Here is a 19841-nt window from a genome sequence, read left to right as displayed (position 1 = left end):
CTGCTACGTACCTAACCCTGCCCTTCTGATCTCTGGACTGATGCCACTCAACCTCCTACAGGCAGGTGTTGGGGATCACGCTGCCCACATTCATATTAGTCCCAGTTCCTCTCAATGTCATGGCTTGTTGCTGTTTAACAAGGTAGTCCAGCCCTCTAGGCCTCTTTATGATTCATTAGACTTGTCCATTCTAACACACTGCCTGCTTCATCCTTAAACCAGGTCTTTTACCTGGGCCAAAGGAGAAAGGCCACTTATTATTCAGCAGGAAGAAACCCTCAACAGCCTAACAGGATCCAGGTGAACAGGCATCTTTGGGGGATGCCCTTTTCACCATAATGCTTGGCTTGGACCTCATCTGTGGAGGCTTCTGAGGCCCCCTGGTGGCTTGAGAGCTGCAAGCTTTATTCCTGGTTCCTCTCTGGGATCAGGAGAGGCTGCAGATTGACTGGACTTCCAATGCTGAGCTTTACACTTCTGATTACTGACTTCTAAAACCACCAGTACCCACTGTGTTTGCTGAAATGCTATTCAAGGAAGCAGTGGGGCACCATAATGAATTGCAACTACCTTTAAAAAGGTATGCAATTGTTTGACCAAACCTCCACACAGCAAGTGCTTATTTCTCAGACATGAAGTCGTTTAGAAGTTGGTGCCACTACAGTGTGCACATACAGGGGCCACAGGTATCTTACCACCACCATCCAAATACCTGTTTGGATAAGCCAACAACAGCAGCAGTTTGTACAATGGACTGAGGGCTCAAGGTCCACTGAAAGGCAGTTGGGGCCAGTGTCTACCCAGTGAGAAAATGAGGATGCCACTCAGAACACCAGCACTGCTGACATCTTTGTTAAGCTTCCTGATGACACATGACTCTGTCACTGCTGAGGCCTGGCACTGAGGACAGGTCTAGGAGGTTAAGGACAGCGTATCAGTCCCTGACTCCCAGGCCCTGCTGCTTGCCGGAGCTCCGCTAACTTCAAAGCTATGTCTGGCTTGAGGCCTGGTTTAAATTATAGTTTCTTTTCTCCTCCAAGTCTCTGAGCCCAAGGAGAAAGTGCCGGTCATTTCTGGATCTCATTAGGGGCAATTTTCTTATCTTTTCTTCATCAGAGGCTTGATCCCCTGAAAATGTGACCTGGCAGAAGAGGGCTCTGAAGAACAAGGTGCTGCCTTTGAGGCATGCCTTGTTCCAAGGGGGCTCTAAAGGGGTAGACTGGAGAAGAAAGGGGGAATGAGCCTCTGACCCTTCTTTCCCCACCTGATGCCCAGAGAACTATAAATTGCGAACTTCAAAGTGCTACTTTACATTAAAATAAAAAAAAAAAAAGACAACCTGAAACAATTTCCCTTTTCAAAGGAGCGATTGAAGCTTGAGAAGGTGCCCTCAATAAGGGATTATCATTCATACACTTTGCCAAACGTTAGAACAGATGTCAGGGTGACTAAGGAAGGAAGGCTCACCTCAAAGGCTGGCCCGGCAGGTCAGACACTGCAGATACCTGGGCAGGGACACCAGGGGTCAGACTCGGGGGCCCAGGACCACAGAACTGCAGGCATACTCAAGAAATGCCCCCAGTGAGCGCAATTCAGGAGGCAGGGAGCAAGGCCTGGGGGATGAGGGCCTGCCCAGTCACCCGGCTGCAAGGACTGATGCGAGTGGAGGGTGTCCATTTATTGTCATCAAGAGTACCATCTTCTTTCTGTACCAGAGCCACCATGAGGCCTTCACAGGCCCTGACCTGCAAATAGCATCCACTCAGAAATAAAGGCCACTAATTGGGCAATGGTTTCCTCTCACACCACTGGTACTTCATTTTTCCAGTGCTGAGGAGAGGACCAGGCTAGTGTGTGAATGCATGACACCCCCTGGTTCTCAGGTTCAGCTTTCATAGACTTTCCAGTGTTTGGGGAAAGTATGTAAGTGATGTGGGCACAGACATGTACAGTGGCATGTACAGACAACAGAACCAACCAAAGGGATCAGAGGAGAGTGGCAGTTCGCAGTCAGCCTGAAGCTTCTAAGGTCTGAGTGATCCCCGTCTGTACCTGGCCAACAGCTGATCAGTAGATCTTTGTAATTTAGTCAAATGAGACTTGTCACTTCTAGGAACTACTGACCAGTCCACTGACTGGTCAACTCACACCCATTGGACCCCCAACCACCTTTCCAATGGGAAGTGAGACTGGGACCACAGCTACAGGCATGGCAAGTCTATGTAAGTTTACAGACACATCTCAGTTGGTGACATATATACTTGTATACATGCACATACATGTGCTCACACCTACAGAGATCTATGTCTCAAAGGCATATATGCATACAGCAAAAGGCATACACAGGCAGGCACACGCACACGCACACATACACACAACACACACACAATAGATATATACCGAAAGCCGGGTAGAAGTACCCTGCAAGGACGAAAGACACATGTACACATGTCCACATGCACACAAGGCACATGTCTATACACATGTAATTCAGACATACAGAGGTCAGGACATGATACCAGAATTACAGAAGAGGCAGAGAAGACCCCTGGAGGTCCAATGATGCTCTCATCCACAATAAAAAAAACCATGTCCTCTGAGACTCAATAGGCCCATCCAAGCCCTGCAACCACTCCTGGGCTGTGGCTGACTTGCCTGGAGCCTCCACACTGCACAGCAACTGGGGAAAGCTGTCATGGTAAAACAAGGGAAAGCAGCAGGCCCAGCCATCCACTGTTGGCTGCAGGAATGGCTTTACTCTGGCCTGATGGAAATAAAAAGAATTACGGATGACAGAAGTCAATGCTTTTTAAAAAGCAGCCACCCTGCAGCCAGTCTAAGGGACCACAGCAGCACAAATGATGAAGTGACTCTTGCCTGATTTTCCTAAGAATAAAGGGAATATTTCTCCTTTATTCATTTCCACTTTCTCTCACTTCACAAAGGGTTTGTGGAAGAATGAGCAGGAAATGGGATCTCTGAGATTTACATCTTCAGTTTCCAGTGACTCAGGAAACACTTTCCAGCATAGCAGAAGTTCTTCCTCCTTTTTCCTATCACCTCCCATCTTAACCACTGGGACTCAAAGAGGCTCACACAAGAAGGGAGCTGGTAACAGAAGTGAGGCAGTACAAAGATCAACCCGAGGTCTCCAGCCTGCTCCGCTGCTCCTGTACTCAAAAGGACCAGTCTCTCTGGCTGGACAATGGGGTACTCACCTGAAGGCTGCCAGGTACTCTGCATCTCCCATGGGGGGGTCGAGGCCACCCGTGAAAGCCATGTTGACATTGAAACCCACGCCTGGCCCTGTGCCCACCTGTGGCCACAAGGAGAAAAACTGTTGTCACCGACCCTATGAAAAGAAGACCTGGCACAAATGACTCTTGAACTAGGGTGTGCTGAGCTGGCATGCCTATAGGGATAGCCATGGGTCCTGTGGATTTGTGGATGTGCTCACCAGTGAAGCTGGACACCTCAGTGCCAGGCACTGATGTCACTGGAGCAGTTGTGACAGGACTGCAGCTGCTCATAGGCCATGAACTAGGAGGAACTTCTGAGAGACATTCCTGAAGACTGTCATGTGTGCACAAGAGTCTCTGTATTGTGGGGCCATCTTCAGAAGACAGGTTCTGTGTTCCTGGGTCTACCAGATAGTACCAGATGCCAAAAGGACAGAGAGGGACACGGGAATGCTACCTAAGGATGCACAAGGTACAGAGAAACATCCAAAGGAGCAGCACAGCAGCCTCCCTTGTGCGTATGTTTCACTTGCCCTGAATGGAACCAGAAATGATGTGTAGGTCCTCATCGTACACGAGACAAAATTCTGGCTCAAGTCACACACAGCATAATCCAGGCTAGCATTTTCTGGAAGGGCAGTCGGAGCTAAAACAAGTGTGAGATGCACCTTCTGTGGCAGGCAGTGTGGCCTGCGCCACAGATAGCTACAGTAACCTGGCTCTAAGCTGGCGTCCCTCAAAGCTTCCCCCAAAGTTTTATACATTCCACATACCTCATCTGGTGCTCCACTGCCTGGAAAGAAGTTCCCATCGTCATAGCGGTGTAGGGACATGTAGAGAACATTGGGGTCATTGTAGAAGGCCTGCTGGGTCCCATTCCCATGGTGCACATCCTGAGAGACCAAGAGAACTGGCTCAGGGAGGACAAGGCCTCGAAGATGGTCCTCACCAGCCAACTGTGCCCTGTACCCTGGGGTAGCAGCTCCTGCTTGGCGAACACTCAAGAATCTTCAGCTTTTATCCTCTATAGGGTCACCTGTGCTCGATGTAGGATGTGGGTGCCCAGGCACTCACAAGCAAAGTGTCCCTCACCCCATCCATCAGGCTCCCGAGGGAGGAGGAGCCACGGGCAACACTGTGTAGAGTGAGTACACGGTGCAGTGAGTGAGTCACAGAGGTGTCAGATGTGCTGCCATCATGCAGTTTAATACATGTGCGGCCCTGGGGAGCGTGCCCCAGCCCTGGGAAGAGAAGACTCTGTCTGTGCGCCCCCGGCTCAATCAGCTGTTGCCAGAACATCACTGTCCTGTCTATGTTGCCACCAAACGCAGAGCACTTTTGTCTTTGCCCACATCTCTGTTTGTTCCCCAAGGAAGGGCCAGGTTGCGGGAGGGACAGGCTCTCTGGTTTGTAGAAAACTGCACTGCCTTCCCTGCCTCGCTCAGGTCCTGTTCTGTATCCAAGAGGGGACTTGGCTCCTGGTTTATATTTTATTGCTTCTTTCTGAAATGAAGAAGGGCTTGAAATCCAAATGATATCCCCACCTGATGTAGGCTTAGTCATGTATGTTATGAGACATCAGTACTAAAGTGGTTCTAAGAGTTAGAACTACTGGCTTCATACAGTTCTTGAGAATACTCATCTTGTTCTGGGACCACTTCCCACAGTCAGGACTGGGATGATCCAGGCATGGCAGAAGCCCAGGCTGCCTCTGCTCCTGCTGCTTGGAGCTCACACACCCAGGCACTGTGACTAAGGGGCACTGACACGCACAGCCCGACACCTGTCTACTCTTGGAACAGGGTGGTGCTTTTTAAGTTAGGCTTAACTCTCAGAGAAGAATCGCCATTCCATACGGGGGTTGTAAGAAGCTGCACTCATTCAGGAAGATGGAAGCTCAGTCATGTGTGTGAAGTAAGGTTCAGCTAGCTCAAGTGGGTGGCCCAGGCCCATGTCCCCAGGTCAAGGCTGAACATGACCTTCAATCCTCCAGCCTCCTGAGACACTGCTGAAGACTAGCTATGGTGGCTTCCCTTACTGTGGGCACTATCCTGGAAGCTCAGAGACCATGACTGGCAGGATTAGCTGGCCCAAGTCTTGAAGACAACTTCTAATGGTGCAGTGTTTACTTCTCTGATCTCTGAGACTGTTTCCAGAAAGTTCAGCTCCCGATTCCAAGTGCCAATTGAGGTGAAGGCCCATGCTCAGTCAGGCTGTCAGCTGGGGAAACAGGTGGACATCCATGTTCTTCCCAGGCCTCCTGGGAAGGCAACCACTCACCCAGTCCACAATGAGAATCTTGCTCACATTCAGCCTCTGCTGGAGAAGTTTGGCTGCAATGGCCACGGAGTTAAAGTAGCAGAACCCCCTGCAGAGGAGATGCCTAGTTACTGTTTTTACATGATGCACAGCAGAGTGTCTACAGAGACCTATGCGATTCTGAAGAGCTCAGGTGAAGACCAGCTGGTTCTTCTGGGGCCCTCAGCTGATGCTGGTGGTTGACTAACAGACAGGAAAACAGACTATCGGCACACGAGCCACACTACATATGCCATAGAGTCACAGGCACGTAAGCACATGTGCCACATAAGACCCGCCCATCAGACACACATACCACCCTCCAGATAGGCACTACATACTGATGTGTGTGCTCACACACCACAGAAGACATCCACCCACCACATACAACACCCCCTCCAGATATACACACAGGCACGCCTAAGTATATATGCCGTAAGACACCCACTTACAGACATAAAGAACACACAGGTATACACAAACACACATGCAAACATCACAAATATACAGACATGTACACACATCAGATAAACACATACATGCACATACACTGAAGATACGCACAGACACTGTTAATGGTTAATTTGACAGGACCTAGAATCATCTAGGAGATAGCTATTTGGGATTCTGTAAGTGGGTCAGCCTCTGGGCAAGGCTCTGAAGTCTATATTGCTTAGGTTAGAAAGGGGGTAAAACCCATCAAATACGTGAATGGTACTATTCCCGTGGACCAGAGACCGGATCCATTCCCACATACGTCGCTGGCACAGCTTCCCAGGTATTGTACTCATTTCTATCACTTAAACTGTCTCTTTATTAAACCCAACAAGGAAGCCAACAAGCCTCAGTGTTCACATTTCTCATGCAACTGCATGAGGAATTATCCCTCAAATCATACATCTACCCTGGCTGTGGGCAAGGGAGACACAGTGACCCGCCCCAGGTGATGTTCACAAGGCCACTCTGCTCCTCCTGGGCGCCTAGATGGTCACCCCGCCCTGGCGCCCATGCTATTTATCAGCGTGTCCACTTACATGGGTGTGCTCTCCTCAGCATGGTGTCCTGGGGGACGGACCACAGCAAAGCCATTCTGCAGATGATAGCAGACAGTAGAAAATAGTGAGGGAAGATATTTCTTATCCACAAGAAAGTCATTACAAACACCAGTCATCAGACTCAGAATCCATAGGAGGATGTGGTTCCCACTGCTACTGGTCCCATGACATGGATGGGGAATGGTATTAGCTGAGCCTTGCCTAAAGGAAATGTGGCTCCATTTTAAAGGAGTCAGTCAGACAGCCTGACCTGGGGACAGACAGTAGACCCTCTGGTTCTGTTGCCAAGTACCTATGGGTTAGGGCTGCAGCCACTGGAAAGAGTGTGGGCTAGGGTATGGGGATGGTCTTGTTGCCTGCTGCTCACTAGCAGCCTTGTGGCAGCCATGGATACAGAGAAAAAAGAAAGATGGGTGTGGTAGTGCATGCTGTAACCCCAGGAGGAAGATCAGGAGCTTTGAGGCTAGTCTCAGCTACACTGTGAGCTGGAGGCTAGTTTGGCTAAATGAGAACTTGTTTTCCCAACCCCTAAAAAAAAAAAAAAAATAAAGAGTACTCATATAGGCTGCTTCTGGGTCCATGTCATGCCTTGAGCTGGTCTTGGGCCAACTGAAGCTTAGTTATAGGGGAACAGAAAGCACACGGAGCACTCAAGGCTACTCCCACCCAGAAGAACCACTACAGAGCTGGCACTGTTTAGCATGGCTGCTCAGCCTACTCCCCATCACTCACACTTTACAGAACCATCTGCACACCACTGGGCTGCTGCTGTAAAAACACTCAAGCAAGCCTCTGACTCTCATCATCACCAGGAAGTGGTCAAGAATTAACTGAGCACGAAAAGGTTAGCCAACTATTAATGAGGGTGCTGGGTTGGTGAACGGACTACTTAGTTCAGGGGTAGGCAGTGGTAAGGCTAAGAGGTAGATCCACAAGACAAGTGGCAGCCCCTGATACTCAGCACTGAATGAAAACTTACTTCTCATTCTCTGTGCTGTCTTGGGCACCGGCTTCAGGGGTCTCAGACTCGCCTGCCTTTTGCACTGGGCTGACAACTGTGTGGATGGTGCTGAGCAGCTAAGCATGGCATGAAGACACACCAGCCCCCACAACGAGCACAAATGAACTCCCAAGGGGACAATTCCCCACGAACATCCTCACAAAGAGCTTGAACAATCTATACAGGGCCACTCTATCAACACACCATGGTGAATACGGAAGAAGGAAGACAAGGTCGTGGTGGTTCTGAGAGAGGCCGTGTACGGGCTAGCACCAGGAAGCCTTACTGTATATGTCACTGTGAGCTGAGCCATACCCTCTTCTACCACGGATACCCATTTTCCTTGTAATGACAAGAGTATTACAGGCCTTCCAACTTGCGGACGTCGCAAGCTGACAAGGCTTTTCACTCCTCGGAACAAGGTGGGCAGGAGCTGCCAGTGATAGCACTTCGACTTCATAATTGCCTGTCCCTATGCACATGGCAGTGATCCTGGCTTAGGAAGACATTTTTTATGACATGAGTGGTAGTATTATGGGTTAAAAAAAAAATGATCTGCTAGGGTTAGGTGTGCCGGGACCTGGGGCCTTGGCTTTCCTACTGCTGTCTGGCTCAGTGAACAGCTTGTAGGTGAGGCAACTACATAACAAGCGGGAGACGGCAGCGTCCACACTGCACTGGTCCTGCAAGATCTGCCACGTGCCAACCCTGGCACAGGCAGAGAAGTTACCCAGCTTCCCACAATGACCACAAAATACTTGCTTTTCAGCACTGTCTTACACAAGGCTAGTGTCTATCCGCCAGTTTCACATTATTAGTTTTTTTGTTTCATTTTTTGAGACAGGATTTTTCTGTGTAGCTTTGGCTGTCCTGGACTCACTTTGTAGACCAGGCTGGCCTCAGACATCACAGAGATGCCTCCTCAAGTGCTGGGATTACAGGCATGCACTACCACACCCGGCTGGTTTCACACTGTTGTAAGGCAGGTGTGACTCCAGCTGCCATGTACGATGCCAGATGCTGTTGTTCCTTGAGCATGAATGCTCTGAAAACATCTCACTTTAATTTCAATACAGCTGATACTGAAGAGACGGGCTACAGGAACAAAGGCTTGCTAGGCCCCTCAGCAACTGAAAGGGGTAAAGGGTTACACATCCACTGCAGAATGTGAACTACACATTTGTTCCCGAATGGGAGTGTTCACATAACCCTGGACAGGAGCTTCCTTGCACCGATCCTGTCCAGCCCCCACCAGAGGGGAAGGGCAATGGGCTGACTGACCTTTAGCTCTCCTGTGGCCACCTTGAAGACCAGCTCCACCACGCAGCCTACCGCCAGGCGGGCTGCCCCAGACGAGTGCACCTCGTTCCATATGGTGTCACTATCCACCTGTGGAAACAAGGCTTCTCAGTGAGCTATGTCCGTATCACTGTCGCTCACCACACATTTCTTTAGGAGATGTGCCCAAACCGTACACAGAAATAAAAGCAAGTGACCATCCATCCCCTCTGCGATATCCTTCTCCTTTCACTTGCTCCAACAGACCTGGAGCTGGCAGTAAGGATTCTAGGCCACTCACTTCCTTACTTTTTACACTGGAATTGAAACTAAGAGTTATATTAAGGAGTAGAAAATGAAATGGAACAGAAACTACAATGAGTGGCTCTATTCTGTGCTGTATTTAACTGCAAGCTCTTACTATGGGCTGAGAGTGGTTAAGTGGAATGAGGGCATGAGGCATAGGAAAGAGCTACCAGGGTTGTCTTGGGTGGCCTGTTAGCTTCCACTTCAAACAGCAGGCAAGGCCAACCAGCTGTGTACTTACTGGCTTGGGCAAAGGGAACACACTGCAATTTTTGAAAAATTGAGTGTGTGTGTACACGTACATGGGTATGCAAACATTAAAATGCATTTTTGTGGAGGTCAGAGGTCAACTTGTAGGTGTCAGTTCCCTCCTTTCACTAATCAGTCTCGGGGCTTGATCTTGGGCTGTGATGCTTGGAAGCAAGTGTCCTTACCTGCAGAGCCATCCTGCTGGCCCAGTAGAATGCTTTTTAAGGTCTGGTCTTTGGGGAACAAGACAAGACATTCTCACTTCTGGGTCTACAGGGAAGCCCAAGACAGGAGCCTAGGCAGGGATCAGAGTGCTGTAATACCAGGGCACAGGAACAACCGCCTGCACATGTGCCCCGTGAGGCCACTTGGGGCTTGGGCCAGATACTCGGAGATTTAGGCCCTTGCCAGAAAGTGGTGGCCTAGGAGAGTGGGGTGGGGCTACTTGACTAACAGCTGTTTAACGTCTTAGATCTGAGGGTTGCCAGATCCTCACATACACCACCTCTTAGCACTCCAAGAAGCTGGGAATTCAGACCTACAACCATCTCTCTATCTCTAGCCTGGGCCTTCAACACCATCTGCTAAGTGACAGATATTGATCAGTGAGGAGGAGCAACTCTTTCCAGCTTTTCCACAAGCCTCACTCTCAGAGACAGATGATTTAAAATTCTTTATATGGTGAGGACACTGCTTACGGGGTACTTAGCATGGGCTATGTCCTTCAAATGGCTCCCGAATGTCAAAGGACTGCCCGCTGGGAGGCACTGCCACTCTTCAAAGCTGAGACACTGGCTGTGTTCCTATGCAAACCAGTTTTGCCTGGAGAATCAAATCATTACTATTGGAACATTACAATATGAAAGGTGACAGAGCAGAAGACACTCCTCCAGCTGCTTTCTGACCTCCAGGGGGCAGCAGTGCCCAGGGTAGCCCAGGCCAGGCCAGAGGCTACATGCTCAGTGATTAGTTCCTTCTCAAGTGTTGGAGAGAGGCTAGCTTTATTAAAGAGCCTAGCTAAGACATGGGGAAGGAACTACGCATGACATCTGCCCACATTTGGCTACTCTTCCAGGACTTTCTGTAGACTGTACTCTCTGAGCATCATAAGTAAAGTCTGTAGCCTGGACAATTCCCCTTCTGCACGGAGAATAAACCTTTGGACAATTCCCACTCCAGGATCCCAGGCTACTAAGACCTGACAAGACTTTTCTGCTGTTTTGTTCCTATTTCTGTTCACCAGCTGCTTCCTTGGAAGTGATACTGAGAGACAGCCCTGTTCGGTCAGGATGGTGATGCTAATGTGGAATAGGAACTATAGAAAAGTGCTTTATAGGAAGTACAGATATGGGTGGAAGGGAAACACTGAAGCATTTGGGAAATGAAACTGAGTACCAACAATGGAGCATGGCACAGGCAAAACTGGGTGAGCCCTGGTAAACCGGGGCTCAATCTGCAGGAGGGAGGAGGTACAAGACAGCAGAGTTCAGACCACACCTTCAGGCAGGGTTCAGGCAGGAGCAGAGATAGTCAAGAACACAGGTCCTCACTAGCTTGAAATTCACATAATGAGGTGAACAAAACAGAAGTGTTTTTATTTGGTTTGGGGGAGAAAAAAGATCAAAACTATTTCAAACTTTTATTTATCAGATGTAAGAAAGATTGAGTTTTAAACTCTGAACGAGCTATTACATGAGACGGCAATGGAAAGCTGCTTCCAGGGATAGAGGGGCCTTGACCTTGGTGTCTGTGCCTCATCCTACACAGGCCTCAGTTCTCCCACAGCATCTGCATTGCTCTTTCTGACACCCCAGTGGGTGGGTGGAAGGAAAACTGAGTCCATGGCAGTATTGTGGGCCCAAGAGTCCACTCAATCCAGAGCCTAGTCCAGGCTGTTTTGCTGCTTCGGGCCTACATAAGAGACTGAAGATCCTAACTCCCATCTTCAGGCTGGGTCCCATGGACTCCACTCACACCTGTGCATTGTATCTGCACTCATCTGGCAGCATGGCTGCTACACCTAAGATCTGGGGTTGGTTGTGCAGGAGTCTGCCTGTCTTCGACCCCCAGGTCTGAGCTTGCGTTTAGTTTTCATTTGCAAATTATAAATGCTGTCTAGCACAGGACCCTCTGGCTGCAGGGAAGTGCAAATCCAAATCTTTTCAAGTTGGGCCAAAAATTTGCCCCGAATTAAGAGATTGCAGCCTATTTACAATACAAAACAAAATAACTCCAGGAGGGCTTGGTGGTAGTATGAATAGATGCCATCGATTCTCTTTCTGACGGGCAATTTTCAAAGCAGCGATTTCTGTAAAGACTCAGGAAGAAAACAATTTTGTTTCATTTCCATAACAGAATCCAGATCTCAGCTTCACCCTACGATCTGTGATCAAACACGGCACAGGTTTGGCTAGGACAACTCTGGCCATGTGCTGGCCCAGCATGGTACAGTGAGACTCTGAGGGTCAGAAGATCAGATGGGAGGCTTAGTCCCACTCTTTCATGCCAGAGGCGGGAGTAGAGCAGAACTGGTCTGGCAGCAGAGGCTATGCATGCGCTAGATACCCTGACAGCCAGTCCTTTGCCACATGTATGTCTTAGTCTGTTCCCCAAGTGACTAGCTGCTCATATCACCTCATCACAGAAAAGCAAGGCCACCCACCGCCAACCAGAGACTGTGTCACAACTGTCACCTGATCCATTAACGTCCTGGTCATTGCGCAGAAAACTCTGTCTGGAGAACAAGTTAGAAAGTGGCACAGAAGGGCCCACTCTGCCCTAAGAGGCCTCTGTGAACAGAGCTCAGTGCTGCTGTGGAGGCAGGCCATGAGGCATAGTCTACACAAGAGGCGCACAAGAGCTGTGGCTGATCAAGGCTCCAGATGCAATTTCAGACAACCTTCCCCAAAGAAAGGTGCCTGAGTTTGGTGGAAAAAAAAAAAAAATGCTCCCAGCTCTCAGTTCCTTTGAAGCCCCACATGGCCCCACTCGCCCCATAGTACTGTTTATGGAAAACACCTGGCAGCCATTACCCACTCAAGAGAGCAAGGCAATGATTTCTGTGACCACTGGGGCTCTGAGAACAAACAGGACATTATTTACACATTAAAGCAATACTTACCCCAACACCACCACAAGGAAGCCTGACAAACACGGAGGTCAGTGAGCCTGTGGGAAGAAGACAGTGTCAGAAGATCAGGGTGGCACTGGCTCTGTGAGTGCCCTGTTCATACAGTGTGCTGGGGACCCCAGGACAAGACAGGTTCTCACAGCCTCACTGGCTCCACTGTAAGGCTCTATCACCAGGCAGCAAGTGCAAGGAGAATGGCTCTGCCAAAGTCTGAGAGGAAGCAGGTTTTCACGGTTAGGCACCACAGGAGGTGGGAATGGGCCTCCCAGGAGTTGGCATAGTCCTGCGTAATCCAGACATCATGATGCTGTCCATAAATCCTGTGGCAGGGGAGCTTCCTTGTATCTGATAGTGTTCCTATTATAGCACAGAACCTCTTCCATTGAGAGCTGGCAGATTGGGGGGTTAGGAGAGGCTGGCTGTGTCTACATGTCTGGCTGGAGTTCCAAGCATGAATCTAAGTAAACCAGCCCATTCCTGGCCTGCACCCAAGGGCACTGAACCACTACGGGTAATGAAGAATAAGGCCATCCCTGCATATTTCCTGCCACTATCAGCCCTCAAATTCATACTGAGGCAACAGCACTGTTGTGGCTCTCTATCTTCCTGATGTTTCTTGAAGGCTAGGATGTTTGGCTCCTACTTGGGCCAGCTTCTTACTCCCCTGGCCCCCTGCCTCACGTGGCTAAGTACCCACAGCTCAGGTCCAAGGCTTGGTCTTTATTTGCATATAAAAATATGGGAAGCAGAACAGGGCATTAAATGCATTTTTCCTTCAGTGACAGGTGAGCAGCAAGTAAAAATGCTCTAAAGTCTGTAAACACAGGTTCTTGTAGCACAGGGGAACTTCAAGTCAGTAATAGGTGGCCATGTAGGGGAGCTGTGCCGGGAAGTACCATGTCAAGCTAGTGTCTTAAATGGTGTTCGTCCTTTCCAGAAAGGAAAGCACAGGGAATAGGCAGGCTGGGAAAGTCTGGGCCTTTGCAACAAGGCTGGGAAGGAGGAGGGGTGTGGGCTACAAGCTGCACCCTCCCTGCTCACTGCATACTCCCCAACTGCAGTCATTATGGCTCTGTATCACAGACTGAAGCCACAGCACAAGGCATTTGGCCTCTAAAGCCAGGGGCCAGGCAGGCATGGAGTGACTGTGGAACAGTGCTTTTGCTACCACTCCACACCCCGACAAAGGAACAGCAGTGCTATGACATGTAGAGTTCCTTTGCCCAGGAACCTTCCTTCAGGAAATGCACAATGATTATGTGGCAGCCAGGGCTATGAGAGTGCATTTCCCTTTGAAATTACAGCCAACACTGTGTACGTTACAGATGTCAATCACTGTAGTATTTTCATGCTCATTATTCAGCCAGCAAAAAAGCAAAGAGGAACTTCATCATCTGTTAAGCACAGAAAGCACACGAGTAGGAAGCAGGGCATCATGTTCACAACAAGGAAGAGCTCTGCTGTCCATCGCCAGCTTGTACCGAAGGGTTCCTGCTCTAGACTGAGTACCTTTCACCCCAGCTTAGGCCACAGCTTAGTTCTAGCCATTAGTGGTTTGGGGTCACAACCATTTCAATTAGGCTGCAAAACATGCCAGAGGTCTAGTCTTAAGGATTACGACCTCTGGTCTACTGATAGAACATGGCTGGCTGATATTTTAGGGTATGGATGGGGTAGGAATGACATGAGAGCCAACCTTTTAGAGGTCTGCCTTGCCAGCTTTATAGTCACTTCAAGCCAGCCTCTCTTCTTCAGCACTGCTCTTGGGTGCCTCCTTGCTTCTAGGGATGGTATCTGACTCATCGCACCTGCCATTCACATGAGTTCCAGGTGGAATGGCACACCAGTGAAGCACTACAAAGGGTCTTTGTGCATGGTGGAGAAATGTATGGAGTAGATTGAAAAAAAAAAACAACAAGAAAATCACAGCAGTGATCTAATTAGGGCTACTTTAACAGAACTTGGGATAACTGCTATTACTATGTCTCAAATCCTTAGGTCAAGGACATTTGTGAAGGTCCGTGGTGAGGACTTGGTAGATACTTAAAGATCAGTCTTGAGGGTTTGCTGGTGAGGGACTAGTGCAAAGCTCAGCAGGAAAGAAAAGGACTCCAAGCGAGCAGCTCAGATGGGTAGCGCGTGCATACAACAACACAGGGCATAGCGATACAGTCACTGGCATGGCTGCTGGGGCATGGGGATGGGCACAGGGCGTGGGGAAAATGTTCTAACAAAGAAACACAGGCAGAAATGGGCTTCAGTAGAGTAGTGCTGGATACAAGTGGAGGACTAGTGCTAAGTGACCGATGGGCAGTGAGTATTTGTGTCCTAAACCTTGCACGCAGATATTTCTGTTTCACGGGGCACACATCTAGTTCAAGTCTTCTGTTTTGATAACCTGGTTTGAAACTAGCTTAAAACTCAGAAAATGCTCCTGTTGGTAACTTTGGTGGATCAAGGCTGGGATGGCTGAGGAAACGTGTTTAGGAGAGCACGAGCACTTGTCTAGGTGACCCCTGTCTGTGTCTGGAAGATGGGACCTGTTCGTCAACACTCCAACTGAGGAAGTCCCACTGTGGACAAAGGCCCTGCCTCATTCTGGGATCGACATGCTGCATTTCCTGTCTGAAGGGCAACCCTAGAGCCAAGAGGCACACTTGTAGGACAATGGGTTGTAGAGGGCTAATCTGAAGGCATGGCCTGAAGAGTAAGAAAGTCCCAGAAGAACCACAGTGGCCCTGCATCCACCCTGGGTCAGTAACAGACAGCATCTGGACCACACAGCCCCAGGCTATTCTGACTGGTTTCCCATAGGGCTACAGGATTGTCCTCTGGACCACATTATGAGAATTGCCTCTGGGATAAGCCTCTTGGCTGCCTGGCAGCATTGCTCAGTGGTTGAAAACAAACACTGAGGAATGGAACTCCTGGGCTGCAAATGCTCTGTTCCTCCTGTTTGACTGGCAGCCCGGCTGGGTAATAGTGACAGGAAGGAAAGCAGAGAATGCCCTAGCTCTTTGTGGAGCTTTTTGTGTGGCATTTCCTACTTTTCAGGTGCTGGTTGCCGTGGTCTTCTTAACCCTGAAATTCTAGCATAAAATCCATCCCAGCCTCACCTCATCCTTGTATTAACACTAAGATCAGGCACCACAACAGACCTTGGTCCTTTCCTTCCAGTTAGCCTTTTGTTCCATTTTCAGGAGATTGCCTCAGCTTGTCTTCCAGCCCAGGAACTTTCTCCTCTGGTGATTATGCTTTGAATCTTCACATTCTCTCAACATCTTCCTTCACTACTGCTTTTGCTTACAGTATCTTCTCTCTTCAAGGACACTGATTACAGACAGCCTCAATCTCTAGCTGCTTGGCAAGCACTGTCCTGTCTATTCCTGACCTGGTATGGAGTCCATGCTGGCAGCTTAGGATGGGCAGTGTGGCTCTGTGTGAGCCCAGCCACAGTTCTGAGGGCACTACTTGCTGGAAACTGTCATTGTCAGTGCTCTTTGGACTGGATAAGTTCCTGCAGAGGAGTCATCTATCTTTTGATTGAGGGTAAAGGTGAGCACACAAAGGACCCATTAGGGGAGTGTGGGAAGGAGATGGGCTTAATGCAGCCCAAGATTGGTTCCCATTGTGGGACCATGACCTGAAGTCCGAGTCCCACGGTAGAGACCACCAGCCCTGCCTCTGTCCTTCTCTCTACCGTCTATAGTCCTGGGTTACTGCAAAAATCACTCTGAGCTGTTGGGGTCTATGGAGTAAGCCAAGTAGATAATATGGGGTGTACTCAGAGATTACACAGAACCCTACAGTTTGTCAAGGCCTACTTTTACTGGATAAAGACCCTTGAGGTGAGGCACAGTAAGTCTTTGCTAGCCAGAACCTGCCCAGAGTGGGGTTGACCAGCAGGTCCAAGACACAGCTCCCTAGTCTGCAACCAATGGCCTCATTGTGACCAGGCCTGGGACTCTCCAGGGCTCCTCTCAGCCTTCCCCAAAGAAGTCCTCGAAAGGAACTGAAGACAGAGCAAGGGCTTGGCATTCTTGGGCTTAAGCAATCCTTAACAGCTTCCAGAAATGACGGTGGCTCCATGCTTCTCTGCACCCATGGCCTTAGCAGGAGAAAACCTTCCTGTCAGCCACATTAGTGGTTCCAGCTGTAGGAGCCAAGGGCTGGAAACATCACTTGCAGGAGATCAAACCTGGTAGGGATGTAAGGAAGGTCTCGAGTACCTAGAAGTTTCTTACTGTCCAGTTTCTGTCTGTTGAGAGGGTTTGTGCCGTAGAGGAGTGTGTGGCCCTCTGAGTGTACTGTCTGCAGCTCTTCCAATGTGGCCTTGCGTCCGCGGATGCACTGTGGGGACACAAGGTGAGACCATACTTCTGCATCAGCTCAATCTCTATTCAGCAAGGCCATGTAGTTCGAATATGGGGATGGGCATATGACTATTGCATTACTGAAAGTCAGAAACAAAGAAGCATGCAACACAGTATTTAAAAATGTTTTAGGTGACTTACATTTTAACCATAGCCTTGAAAAACATTAAAAATGATAATTCTAGTTTTCAGCATGATACCCTTTTCTGTCATACAAATGATTTTCAAAAAATTATTACTTTGCTTTCTGAAACCAGGGTCTGGGCTTAAAATGGCAGGAAGTGTCAGAGGTGAGGGGAGCTGCCCGAGCTCATTCTCAAGGGGACTCCAGCCACAGCTCCTAGTGTCTCCTCAACACCAGCTCTCTGCGGCCCCCCTGCGCACGGCTGACACACTTGCACTGCACACATTGCACTGGGGGGCGACTGGAGCCCTGTGTTCTCATGCCTCCGCACAGGCACTAAGGAAGGCGAGCTGGTCGTCCTGCTTTCTCAGTTACTTGCACTCTCAGCCCTGCCTGACTCTAACTGCTTTCCCGCCTGAGAATCTGCCTCACAGTCCCTGCCTGAATATACTTTCCTGGGAGAGGACAAGACATTAGTGAATGCTGGCAACTGAAGGATGTCTCAGGGCAGCATCTGGATGCACAGGATGGCTGGTTCATCCTGCAAGGCCAGCTAGAACAAGAGAGGACAGAGGTTTTTTTGCCTTTTGGTTTGTGTACACTGGCCAATGCTGCCCCCCAGTGGTAAAGCAGTCAGGATAGATTTCCAAAGCAGGTGCCTGTGGTTTCGCCTCCCGAGCCCTGTTCATCACCACCCACCCAGAGGACCTTCAGGAGTGGGTGTGGATCTGATTTGGGACATCCCCAAAAGCAAGGTACAAGAAGAGTGGTAAGGGACACATGTGATCCCTGGGCTGACCTAAGCTCTGAATTCTCCAGTGCATCAGGAGGGCAGTGGGCACACAGAGAGGAAACAGAAATAACTGTGCTGTTCCATGAGGAACTTACTATTGAGACACTTGTGCCTGAAGCTATGCTGATGTGCAGGACAACTTGAGGGACAGATGGAGGGTATCCCAGTTGAGGTTCCCCTGGCAGGTACTGCGGGCAATCCTGGGAGTGGATAATGCCAGCCCTAGGGCAAAGATGGGGAGAGAAGGCCCGCCCAAGACAGCTCCCAGGCCCGGGGTCCTTGTTGCTGTGCCTGCCCTACAGAAATCCATCCTTCCTCCTCAGAGCTTAGGACTCCTGAGTGCACAGGGCCTGGACACAGCACACCTACTGTGTCATGGGGGAGAACAAGGAAAGGCTCAACGTGATCTTGGACAGGTGTGGGATGAACACTGGAATCCACTGGCAGGTAGGCCAGCCCTCCTGAGAACAAGCATGGCAGCTGGGAAAACTGAGGACCAGTACCTAGAGAGACAGCCCTCCCGGAGCCTTTCTACATAGTTCCTTGGGTAAGGGCCTGGCATAAAGGAAGCAGAGGCACAGCTAACCAGGCTGGGGGGCACTTTCCATGCTGGCCACTGCCTCAGAGAACCTGCCAAGTGAGGAAAAAAAGGCCCAGAGTTCTCCACACACCCTCAGAGCAGCTTTCTGATATGTTATAGCAGGAAAACACAGTCTTAATGAAGCTGATAGGCCTGATGGGACATGTGGGCTGATCTTCCCTCTGCGTCTTGGATCCTCTCCTCACTGTATAAGTATGGATGCCCATACTGGTCAGCCACAGAGAGCATGCTGCGAAGTAACTAGGAAGAAGACAGGGGAGTGAGCCTGACACTTTGGGTTTGAGGAGCACAGCACACTGGTGGCAGCTTCTGTAGAAGACGGAGAATTAGGGAAGCAGTTTGGACTCTGTCACAGGAAGCAGGCAGTATGCCTTCAAGGGCTCATGGACAGGAAGCTATATGACCAACATGGTAGTGCTGGCACTGTGGGTTCTGCAAGAGGTGGGTCTGGTAGAAGGTGACTGGGAAATGAGGACTTCACCGTTAGAAGTTATTATGGTTCAAACCTATGTGACTAACCTAGTTCTCAAATGAACAGGCTATCACAGAGAAAGGCCAGCTCACACAGCAAGCAGTCTCTTTTATACGTCTCTGTTATGTTGTGGCTTAGCCAGGGGATTATCATCAAATGTTGGTACCTTGGTTTGGACCCTCCAGCTGCCAGAACTGTGTGAGGTGGTAAACAGACCCCTTTGCTTTATAAGGTACAAGCCTCAGATATTCTACCATAGTAACAAAAAAGATGCCAAGGTGAGCTTCTCAAAAGCTCATAGACAATCTGGATGAACCTTCTCCATTGCTACAACATGAATACAGACTGGCAGAGACCATGAATACAGCAGGCCAGAGGCCATGTTTGGGAGTAAGCAAGACAGGAGTTCCTCTGTCCCCGTAGAGCCCATACCTCACACTTGCCACGGAGGCCAGTCTCCTGCAGGCGGGACCAGATGCTCTGGATCCTCCCAGCATGCTCCGGATGGCTGTTGGTATTCCCACAGGTGCACTGATGCTTCAACATCAGCGTGTCATACACAAGGCCTGCAGTGGAGCAGAGCTGAAGTCAGAGTAGTGCCCAGGGCTGAGCCAGCCAATGCCATAACATGGCCTTGGTGACAGCAGCAGAATTCCAGGAGGGAACAGAGCGGAGCTGGTTCTTGGTTCAAGTTCACCCTATTCCCTTTCCAGGCTGGTACTAAAGGGTCTGGATAAAAACAGAATCAGAGACAGACCCAGCATTGGCCAACATTCCAGCGCAGAAAGACTGTGGCCGCACCACAGGGCCAAGCTGACCATGCAGCACTGAGGTCTGGTGGCCTCTGGGGTACAGTGACTTCTAGGAATTGCAGGTGCTGGCCCTTCAAGGCCAGTCTGCCTGGCCACTGCCCAAGCTCTGCA

The 19841-nt window shown here is 49.7% G+C and overlaps 1 protein-coding gene across 4 annotated transcripts in view; it reads right to left on the bottom strand.

Moving 5' to 3' along the window:
• Hdac4 (histone deacetylase 4) overlaps positions 1-19841 on the bottom strand; it is a 262337-nt gene that overhangs the window by 25219 nt on the left and 217277 nt on the right. For 2 of the 4 annotated variants that reach the window (XM_055616475.1, XM_055616476.1), the window contains exons 15-22: positions 19351-19484; positions 16785-16905; positions 12547-12593; positions 8874-8981; positions 6572-6627; positions 5520-5607; positions 4013-4132; positions 3219-3316 (exon numbers count right to left, since the gene is read on the bottom strand). In XM_055616475.1, coding sequence (XP_055472450.1) covers positions 3219-3316; positions 4013-4132; positions 5520-5607; positions 6572-6627; positions 8874-8981; positions 12547-12593; positions 16785-16905; positions 19351-19484 — 772 coding nt within the window. The remainder of the gene's footprint in view (positions 1-3218; positions 3317-4012; positions 4133-5519; positions 5608-6571; positions 6628-8873; positions 8982-12546; positions 12594-16784; positions 16906-19350; positions 19485-19841) is intronic. The other 2 variants (XM_055616477.1, XM_055616478.1) reach the window with 1 other exon arrangement.

The sequence above is a fragment of the Psammomys obesus genome, unplaced genomic scaffold, assembly GCF_907164565.1.
Source record: "Psammomys obesus unplaced genomic scaffold, mPsaObe1.curated_primary_1811, whole genome shotgun sequence".
Classification (NCBI taxonomy): domain Eukaryota; kingdom Metazoa; phylum Chordata; class Mammalia; order Rodentia; family Muridae; genus Psammomys; species Psammomys obesus.
Note: the sequence above shows the minus strand (reverse complement) of the source record. Positions and strands in the feature narration are given on the sequence as shown.